Below are 10,940 nucleotides of genomic sequence, written 5' to 3' on the forward strand. Positions count from 1 at the left end.
GCTTCAGTTCTGAGGCCATAAGCTAGCCTGAGATGTGGGCAGGGGTTTATAGTGCAGTTGCGGTGCCCAGTTTACAGCTGCTGTGGTAGTCCAGTGTTGATCTTTTCAGGGCTGCCCTCCTCCAAGCAAAGAAGTCAGGTGGGAGCCTCCCCCTTGCTGTGCTCCCAGCAGCGCAGGGCATGAGGAAGATCACTCCACCCTCGCTATTAACAAAAGGAAAGCTTCATTTTTACAGTGCTAAAGGTCAGGGAGGGATCCAAGCAAACGCTTCATTTTTCCCCACAGATTAGGGATGATCTGAAGGATATTTCAGCACTGCTGTTGGCTGCTGCAGAAGGAGGGAACCTACAGCTTCTACAGTTGGGTTTTATTACAGATCAAGACAGCTGCAGCAGGAGAGAACCAGGAGGCGACTGGCAGAGAGGAGCCGAAGTTGCTCTAAGAGATTTTCTTGCTCGTCCCTGTTCCCGTACTCACTTCACAGCACTAAACTGGGTCTGACCAAAACTTTGTTTCCTGGACTATTGCTGGGAAGCAGAAACATGGAGAATTTGTTCACATTCCTGTTGGAGGCAGCAAATTTCTCCTTTTAATCCTGAGTATTATTTACAGATTAGAAACTCCAGTACGATACAATATTATTTCTGCTAATGAGAGAGAAAAAATGGATGCATTCCAAGCACCTGAAAACGGTTCGCTGTTGTCCAGTTCCTCTGGTCCTGCCAGATGGGATCCCTTCCGTCGTCCCTTGGACTCCATCCAGCCCTGGCACTTCAGGCTGCTGGCAGCAGTAATGTTGGTGGTGACCTCCCTGTCACTTGCTGAGAACCTGGCTGTAATCCTGGTAACTTTTAAGTTCAAGCAATTGAGACAACCTGTCAATTATGTTATAGTCAATTTGTCTGTGGCTGATTTCCTGGTCTCATTGACTGGTGGCACCATCAGCTTTCTAACCAATCTAAAAGGTTATTTTTATATGGGATACTGGGCTTGTGTGCTGGAAGGATTTGCTGTCACATTTTTTGGTAAGCTTGATTTTGTTTGTAGTTGTATGTTCATTTCCTTCAAAAAGTCCTTCCGCGTGTTCTAGTAGCTATCCTGCAGCTTCCCATCACTGGTTCTTTCCCCAGTTACATATATTCTGTAGTGGCTCATGTGTGCGTGAATAACATGTATCACTATCTCTGTGATGTATCAGTGGCTTGTCGCATGTATACTGCTCATTGAATGTGTTTAATATAATGAGAAACAGCTTGCTAATAGAATAACAGCATTGTGGGGTTTTTGGTAAAACAATGTTAGGAAAAAATTCACACGTGTCCCTATTTTCAAGGTTTGTATATAGGTGTGTGCATATGTGGATAAATAAGAGAGAGGAAAAGAATTAGTGGGTGCTTTTAAACTGTGGAAAATATCAGGCCACAGAAACATCTTACGTTAGCTATGCTCCAGTGGTTCTGAGGAACCATGACACACCTGTAACAGTCACCCCTCACACCTACATCTGTTTGTGATTCTTTTTTCTTGGCTCTGTTTTACTAACTGCACAAAAAGTACTAAAAGTACTCTAAAAGGGAAAATCCTCACCACTTAGTTCCCTATGTAAATACACCTCTGCAGAATAAATGAGAAAATAGTTTAAAAAGTGACATCTACTTACGTGAGATAGACATTCATTCCTGCATCCCTGTTCCTGATTCCAAAGCTGCATAGTGAAGACAGCCTTCTAACCCTTGTCACTGCTCTGAACAAAACACATGGCTGATCCTCAGCCTGAAAAGGAGCCCTACAGTTGCTCTCAGCCTGGTTAAGCTGCGCAGAGGGAAGGTCGGTGAGGGACAGTGCTGCTAAATCAGTTTGTGGCATGTAATCCATGTCCTGTGGAGAAAGGTCAGGTTATTTCAAGATTTTGCTGGCCAACCAGGTGATATGTGCCTAATAAACTGATAATTTGATGTTGTGGGCAGTTGTAGTTTAGAGTTTTATGGCAGGCTGAAATGTAACATTTCTTGCAAAGATAAGGTTTTTGCAGATATATCTTAATTTGTTAATTTGGAAGCTACACATAATTTACAGCTTTTCAGACTAGAACCAAATTTAAAAAAAGAATTCATCATCAGTTAAATGGCCCGATTAGCTGCTTGGTTTTGTGGTCTTTATACTGTAGACTGACGAACCAGACAAATATGAAAATCTTGCGCTCTTAATAAATATGAGACTAATGTGGATAAATTGCAAATCCTTTCACAACTTGGGTTGATGGAAAAGGTGCCTGATGTGGTGGGTGGTCAATCACTGGAATGGGTTGCCCAGAGTGTTTGTGGAGTCTCCAGCTGTGGAGATATTCAAAACCCAATGGAACTTGGTCCTGGACAAGCTTCTGTATGGACTGTGCTTGAGTGCATGTGGGGGTTGTTGAACTAGATGACCTCCAAAGATGCCTTTCGACCAAAGCAATTCTGTGACTGTCTGATGTGCAACAGTGTTTGCTTTTGAGTGAATCTACCCAATTTTTGATGCTGACTGTGTTTTCTTACTATAGGCATTGTTGCTCTCTGGTCTCTGGCTCTGTTGGCTTTTGAGCGGTACATTGTGATCTGCCGCCCATTGGGAAATATGCGCTTGAGGGGAAAGCATGCAGCTCTAGGCATTGCCTTTGTGTGGACCTTTTCCTTCATTTGGACCATTCCACCAACAATGGGTTGGAGCAGTTACACCACCAGTAAGATTGGAACTACTTGTGAGCCTAACTGGTAAGGCCACTTTTGCAGAGTATGGTAAGGGAATGAAACTTGCAGCTCAAGACATCTCAGGGGCAGGAATTTAAAGGAAAGGTTTATAGATGGTGTACATCTCTGCAAAAATGCATGTACAGAAAGTTGCAACAAAACTGAGCAAAATTTGCCAAACCAGATTTTAAAAAAATAAAAAATTCTAAAGGGATGCTCTTCCATCTCTAACTAAAATGACCATCCTATACCTTGTGCTTTTTGTCAGGATTCAAAGAGGACAAAGAGACAGATATTTTTCACAAGACTGGACAAAACCCTGAGCGACCTGGTCTGACTCTATAGCTGACTCCACTTTGAGCAGGAGGTTGGGCTACATGTCCCTTCCCACCTGAGCTGCCCCACTTTGTCCTGTGGCCACAGGATCCTCTCCTAGCCCACGGCCAGCGGGATGGCCCGAGGCTCCATCTGGTGATATGACTGAGGTTGTAAAGAGGCACTTTGACTAAAGACAGTTGATAAAAATACTGGTGACAGCTTTGAGGAGCAAAATTAATACTTCAAGAAAATAGTAAGAACACATATTAGTAATACACACACAATGTATTTTGTGTTTTATACAGGTACTCGGGAGCATATACCGACCACACGTACATTATTGCATTCTTCACCACCTGTTTTATAGTGCCTTTATCGGTGATTTTGGTATCCTATGGAAAACTGATGCAGAAGTTAAGAAAGGTAAGAAGAAGCATTATAAGTAAACTTTTAAAATGTGTAGGTATGCAAACATTTGGAATTTTTGTGTTTAATTTTCTGTAAAGATCAGCCATAAGCAGATCAAATTTCCAGTCAGCAAATGCACTCACTTATCAGCCTTTCTTAGATAATTATCCTTACACACAAATTCATGCCATGGTTAGAAAATGTTTCTTCAAAGTCTGCATCACTTATCAGTACATCTCATTAACCAAACATCATACAAATGAAAGCATGTCTGCCTCATAAAGAAACTGGATCGCCTGATACTGGTTTATTTACAATTGTACTTCAGTTCAACAACATTTCTTAAGACTCAAACCAGGTAAATCAGAATTTAGCTTAAAATTTTAAGAGTGCTGGCTAATACTCTATAACACAGGCAGAATAAGATGTAGCACTTGTAAATAATATAATGCTGTTTAGTAAATAAAATATTAGATTGTCCAGGAAAATTTAAAATTTAAATTTAAAATAAAATAAAATTTTATTTAATGATTATGTTGACCTGATCCAAAAAAGAACCTGCCAAAAGTGAAAAAGAATAAGAAAATAAAATAGGAAAACTCCTATTTGGGACAGGATTTTTGGACAATATTTTGGGACAATGTTGTCATTTCTATTTACTGCAAAGCTGCCTTGTCTTGTTTCATTGTTGCAGTAGTAAGTTCAGTAAATTTCTTCAACTTACTGATGTTTTTAAAGTATTTGGAATAGTCAAATGCTTGTATCTATTCTGAGTGTCGTTCTCTCTAAAACAAAACAGAAGGGAAAGGCAAAAAATACTTTATTTTCATGTTCAAAAATACAGATTGGTACATGCATACTTCAGGTAACATCGTGATTCCTCTAAATGGATTTTTCTTGATTTCCTCCAGGATGCATTATGGGGAGAGAAGGTTAAATGTCTGGGGGAGGTTGATTTCAGTATTAAACACAAGAAATTTCCCAAGTTGAATGTCAGCTGCAGCACAGGTGCATCGCTGCTCACAGTGAGGTAGCAGAGTGTCTGTTGATGTGAGGGTGGGAGACGAAGGTGTGGAGATGCTTGAAGAAAATAATTGTTCATGATTCAGAATCTCCTAAGATAACTTGTAAAACTATGATTCTGTTATTCCAAATATCGGGAACTTTTATGAGTATTTTATTTTCCCCTGTCCTAACCTACCTGCAGAGGAAAAGGAATGAAGAGAGAGAGCAGGGGAGCCAGACCTCCCTGCTGCTGATGCAGCCCTCGCTGCTGCCTGGGCAGGCGATGCAGCCCTTAGGGAAGGAGCTCTGCTGCTTGGCTTGGGAGGGTGAGGACAGCAACCCCAGAGCAGCCACATCTCGGGGCTCCGGCTGCCTGGGACCACCCCCGCTGGGGGCATGCACAGCGGGTGGTAGGTGTCCCTCCCCACAGACGGGCGGTCACAGCACGGCCCCATCCTGCGGGGTGGGAAAGGGCCACCTCCAGGAGGCCGTCCCTGGGAGGAAGCCCATGGGTGGCCTGGCATGAAAAGAAGGGACATTAACCCAAAGGAGGGGGTATGGAGGAAACAAGACCACTTGCCAAGCATCCAGCACCGTGATGCGCCTGCCCAAGCTGTGCCTAATGTGCTACTCAGACGCTTCAGGAGGTGCACAAATAGGGCCATTTCCTTCCCTCACAGCCACTTAAGAGGCTGGAAGGTTAAACTAAGCAGGTGAGATGAGGAACAAGGAAGGCTACGAAGGAAAATGTCACCGTCAGTCACAGCAGAAGCCTGTGAATTCTCCGTCTTGCCGTTTGGGTGAGGTCAGGATGTCTTCTGGAAGACTGATCTGTGCCATGTCGTAGGTTCCAGCATTGACTTGGAGCCACGGTGGTGTGATCTTGCTAGGCTGTCTTTCTCAAACCTCCCTCTGTTATCCAGAAAGAATAGCAGTAATGTTAAAAAAAAAAAAAAAAAGAGAACCACGATTTTTTTTTTTCAAGTGGTGTGTTTCACACTGCCCTTGCAGCTCAGTGACCTAGCACCACACAGCCAGGAAACGCTGGGGCAGCCTCAGGGCACCTCACCACAAATGATTTAGCCGTAGCTATCTGGCTTGTGCCAGTCCTTGCCGTTGGCTTTTATAGAGAGATTGTCTGAGTTGGCCTCTATTACATGTAACAGCTTAAAACAGTCTGACATAGAAAAGCTAACTGGCTGTGATATGTTCTGTAAATTTATAATGAATTGCCATAAGACTATATTTCACAACTAAGCTAGTTTTTAAAAACCTGACTACAGTGAACAGGGAGAGACCCAGGCACCAGAACTGGGGTCTTACTGTTCTCAGCCAACCCTCTGCCTGGATTTTGACTGCCATGTCTCATGGTTGCCCCAGTGCAGACTTTGTCCTGAGTGGCACTGTTTTGTCTTAAAGGCTGCTAGTCCCTGTGACCCCAGCTTTACAATGCCAATAGGAGCTTTCACTATATCTGCAAAACTAATGAAAGAAATTAATCTTTAGGAAAAGATCTTATTAACAGTTTACAATGGAAAGAAATTATTATGGCAGCATTCCTTTGTTTGTAAGATAAAGCACCAGCACATGGTTCCTAATCAGTTTCATGTTCCCAGATATAGAGAGAGAAAGGAACCTACTGCCGTCCACAAAAAGCCATGGCTGAGAAAAGGGCCAGGCTGGTATGAGACAAAGATGAAACTGTTGAAAGCACAATCCAGGAGATTTTGTTCCTTCCCCAAGGTGATTGCACTTCTGCTGGAAGGGAGCCTGGGCTACTCTCTCTGTAGGTGCAGAGTATGTGAAGAAATGCTGTAGAAATGTCATATATTGGCAGGGAATATCTTAGCTTTGCTCAGTACCTAACACAGCCTTCACTGATGTCTAGGAACTTGTAGGTATTATGACAACTTATTATCATTATTATAATCATCATTATTATTTATTAACGTTGTATTTTTTTTGTTAAAAATCGACATGAATTACAACTTTCTACAGAGGTAAGGACACACACACCCCTCCCCAGGAGGCACTTCTATACCTCTGTAAGTACTAAATATGTTAAATTATCTGAGTGCAGTGCAAGGTTTATTAGGGAAAATGTCTCCATTCAGTTCTAATGTTACTGTGGAAAGCTAAAAGGCCAGATTACACCAAAAGTTCTTACTTTATTAGCATGTATTATTGCAAGACCTGCATCAGGTTTATCTTGAGCCATACAGAGCTATCATTAGTAACTTCCCATGTAAGCTAACATTGCGTAGCTGTGCTTTGTTTCACTAAATCGTCAGAAACAAAACAAGGATGTTTGCCAGAGACACATTGTTTGACATCACATAATCTCTGTTTCAACAGCTCTACCTAAGATGCTTGCATGATGAATGAGGGGAAGAGGGGAAGCATTCCTGCTTTAGATCTGGTGTCATTAGGTCATAGATGCTCTTCTGGTGAAGGCCATAAAGCACCACTGAGCTTGACGGGCTCTGCTGGTCGCTGCTGCTTAGTCTGGTCTAAATTCACCTATGGCAAGGAGGTTCCACAGCCACAGCAGAGTACCTGTATTGGACACCTAGCTGTCTGCAAAGACTGTATGAAAAAGAAAGCGTTTGAATTCAGGCTCACTGTCTGCTTACGACTCACCAAGATGATCTTCTTTTTCAGTATTTAAGTCACAATCGTGCCTTCCGTTAAATCATTGCAATTACTGTGGGTAGGCATAATGGCAGGGGTAGACTGGGAGTTGGCTGAAAACTTCTCAAAAGGTTAGCCAAAGCTGACTTGTTACACACTGTGGATGTGGTGGTTAGAGGCTGGTCAGGGCTCAGGAACACCAAGAAGAGGCTGCAGGAGAGTGCTGGGGAGGCCAGCTTAGCATGAAGCCTTGGGAGCAGGTTGGGGCTTGGGTGCTGGTGGGGGGACAGGGACAGCTCAGCCTCCTTTCCTGCACCACCTCGCTTGGGGTTATTTCCCCTCTGCTGATGCGACCACAGCAGCCGTGAGCCTGTCTTTCCAAATTTCTGGCAGAGAAGAGTCTGGTCCAAGGCAAGAGCTTTTACTTAAAGCCAGCCCCTGACAGTGGCCTGAATGAGAACTTGGAAGAGATCTGAAACTGCTGACTTGTAAAAAGATCTCATAAGGACAATGCTGTGCTTGGGCCAACTGGTACAGAAGACAGTTTTGTAGGTAAGATTAAAGTTGGTTGGCTGTAAGACTGGTTCAAAGGTATATTTGCTTGTCATATCTGCCTTGTTACAGAATTGTGCTTTCCATTATATTTTGCTGTACATTAACTGCTTGTCAGGACAGCAGCAAATGTATTTCACAAAAAGACCGGAAAAAGGGAAGAGAATCACAGAATCATAGAATCTCAGAACAGTAGGGGTTGGGAGGGACCTCTGGAGATTATCTCGTCCAACCCGCCCTGCTTGAGCAGTGTGCTCCTACCAGTAGAGACAAAATGTTCTCTAGCCAGCTTTCCTGCAAGCCAAGAAGTCTAGCTTTATGTGCAGATCCAGAGCTGCTGTAAGCTGAGGTAGCTCCGTTGAAGTTAGTGGTGCATGGCAAGTTGTATCACCCAAAAATGTAGCCCTAATTTCTGTTTCTTTTATTTTAGAGGTAACTTATTGTTATCAGATGCTGTCAGTTGCTCATTCTGTTAGGGTCATTGTATTCTGTTAGTTGGTATTCTAAATAGAGGCCAAACATTGTCTCTGATTTGACTAAAATAATTAGGATTACTTTTCTCACAAATGGAATTTAAAGGTATTTCTGCCCTGCCTTGGGGCACACTGCTGCAGCACAGATGAGGTTACCTGAGCTAAATTAACTTTTGTAAGGCTGGACAGCAAATGTGTGCTGTCACTTTGCTCTTCATGACTTGGCTGAAGCTACCTTGGGAGTGTCTCTACAGGCTGCAGTAATGCCTGACTGCAGTTAGATATCTACACAGTGATTGCTGTACTAATTGCTTTTTGCTCTCACTTTGACAATAAAAATATAAAGATACTTAAGCAAAGGAAAATTTACAGTATACAGTAATTCATGTTCATGAGCAGTAACATTAACACCTTGTGGTCGAGTAACAGCATCCTTATGCGCTGTCATACTCAAGAAGAGTAGGTTTTTCCGTCTAGCATGGCAGAATATTAGCCTGCTCACCAAATTCACTGGTTGGAGACCTTGTTTGTTTTCTGGAATCTTCTATCTTTTCTTTAAAGGTGTCAGATACACAAGGCAGGCTGGGAACTACCAGGAAACCTGAAAGACAAGTGACTAGAATGGTGGTTGTTATGATCATTGCCTTTCTAATCTGCTGGACGCCGTACGCCACCTTTTCTGTCCTAGTCACTGCATATCCCTCCATTGAGCTGGATCCTCGTCTGGCAGCAATTCCAGCTTTCTTCTCCAAAACAGCTACTGTTTATAATCCAATTATTTATGTCTTTATGAACAAACAGGTACTGTGTGCTCTCAAAGTGTCTATAACACTCATATTTTGTTATTTTTATCTTGCTTTATAATGAATTATTTCTACCAACCTACATGTTAGTTAACTAGCATTGCGATATCCAGCATTCAGAACTAAAAAAAAATTTAAAAAATCACTGTATATCCACCTGTTGGAAGATAGCATAAGCCTGTGTGCATTATTAAAATAAGAACGTTAATAATTATTAGGTTTAGATATTATAAAGGAGAATCAGCCCTTAGTGAACATCATAGAATCATAGCAAGTCCTGAGCTGGAAGGGACCCGCAGGGATCATGGAGCCCCACTCCCGTCCCTGCTCAGGACACCCCAAATTCACACCGTGTCTCTGAGGGCCTTGTCCAAGTGCTTCTGGAATATCGCCAGCCTTGGTGTCGTGGTGCCTCCCTGGGGAGCCTGTGCCAGGGCTCCACCACCCTCTGGGGGAAGGACCTTTCCCTAATGCCCAGCCTAACCCTCCCCTGGCACATCGCCCTGCCGTTCCCTCAGGGCCTGGCGTTGGTCACCAGAGAGCAGAGACCAGCCCTGCCCCTCCTCCTCCCCTCGGGAGGGAGCTGCAGAGCGCCATGAGGCTGCCCTCGGCCTCCTCTGCTCCAGCTGAACAAACCCAGGGACTTCAGCCGCTCCTCGTACGGCTTCCCCTCTAACCCTTCCCCAACTTTGTGGCCCTGTTAGTTTTCTGTGCAAAAATTCTATTTTCAAGACTGTCCCAGTACATTTTATAATTCTTTAGGAATGCAACACCAGTGAGTTGATTTTTGAGGTGGGGTGGAAATTTTCAATAGCTTGAATTTGTGTCAGGGAAATGCTGTATTTGTGGTTGTATGTACGGGAGGGTAGAAGCATTGCATGTGCCTATGGGGCCTGGAGCTCTCTTCTCTGGAATGAGGGTTGGCTGCAAAGAATCGACAAGGGGATGAACCAGAGTGATACGTGTTCACTGTGGTGACAGGCATGATAATAAACCTGAACACATCTGTGCAATATATGTAGCTACTAAGAGTGGTGGCATCAAGCAGAGTATAAACATATAAGTGAAAAGAAGAAAAATAGTGAAGTGTAATGAATACATTTATTTATTTAGTCCTGCAGAGAGAGCTATTGCTTGTCTCCCATGCTATGAACAGCACCCTGATCACCCAATGCATGGCAGATGTATGCTGGTCTTCCCCTGCTCAAGGATATGAACAACATGGAAACAAACCGTCTTTAATAGCTGGGTATTAGCATATGAAAGCAACTCATGAGCCTGGGGAAATGACTGATTATGTCCCTTAGATGTGGTTAGTAAAAAGCGGAAGAGGAAAATGTGTTTTAGAATAAGATTTTCCAGGAGTCTGGGTCTTTTTAGAATGTCAGTATTTCTTAGAGTTCTTCCTTGTGGCACAGGCAAATATATTTTATGGCAGTATTTCTTTATATTCCCAACTGACTCATGAGAAAATTTCCAGGAGTTTTAGCTAAGACACAGACTGCTTTATAGAGATATTTTAAAATTCCTTATGTGTTTTGATTGATCTCCTTTTTTTCAACTTTCTAGTTTAGGAAGTGTCTGATTCAGATGTTCAGCTGCAGTGCCATAGAAACTGCAGAGCCCAACATGAACCCCACTTCAGAGAGAGCAATGCTAACCCAGGACAAAAGAGGCAGTGAGATGTCCACCATGGCAGTACGTAGCACCGTTTCTAAGAGGAAAACCGGAGATGAACACAGAAATTGCCGCTCTTTTGCTCAGTTGGCAGCTTCAGAAAACAAAATCTGTCCCGTGTAGGGTGGGAGATGTGATAATTGATTAAGTTCTAGAACGTAGTTCCTTGCTACCATCACTTAGTACAAAAAATGTCAGTGGGGACATTATGCTCCTGTGGACACCGGCTTTTGAGATTCTGGGCTCCTGAGTGCATGTAAGAGTTTCTTGGCTCTGCAGCTGCAGTCAAATGCCCAGCCAGGAGGCAAGTCTCTTCCTCCACCGCATTCCTCTTCCCAATCTAC

At 43.2% G+C, this 10,940-nt stretch overlaps 1 protein-coding gene across 1 annotated transcript; it reads left to right on the forward strand.

Annotated features, from left to right (window-relative positions):
• Window positions 1–506: 506 nt before the first annotated feature.
• LOC142063772 (opsin-VA-like) lies at window positions 507–10,734 on the forward strand. The gene is made up of 5 exons (XM_075107921.1): window positions 507–1,025; window positions 2,543–2,753; window positions 3,353–3,470; window positions 8,678–8,917; window positions 10,489–10,734. Exons 1-5 carry the CDS (start codon window positions 665–667, stop codon window positions 10,717–10,719), a joined length of 1,161 nt encoding a protein of 386 aa, XP_074964022.1. The 5' UTR covers window positions 507–664; the 3' UTR covers window positions 10,720–10,734.
• Window positions 10,735–10,940: the final 206 nt, after the last annotated feature.

The sequence above is a fragment of the Phalacrocorax aristotelis genome, chromosome 12, assembly GCF_949628215.1.
Source record: "Phalacrocorax aristotelis chromosome 12, bGulAri2.1, whole genome shotgun sequence".
Lineage (NCBI taxonomy): Eukaryota > Metazoa > Chordata > Aves > Suliformes > Phalacrocoracidae > Phalacrocorax > Phalacrocorax aristotelis.

Excerpts from the sequence above, each read along its gene's own strand:
- LOC142063772 (XM_075107921.1), top strand. The coding sequence starts at position 665 with ATGGATGCATTCCAAGCACCTGAAAACGGTTCGCTGTTGTCCAGTTCC. Across the intron at positions 1,026-2,542 it reads ATTTGCTGTCACATTTTTTG|GCATTGTTGCTCTCTGGTCT; the intron begins GTAAGCTTGATT and ends TTCTTACTATAG. Across the intron at positions 3,471-8,677 it reads TGATGCAGAAGTTAAGAAAG|GTGTCAGATACACAAGGCAG; the intron begins GTAAGAAGAAGC and ends TTTTCTTTAAAG.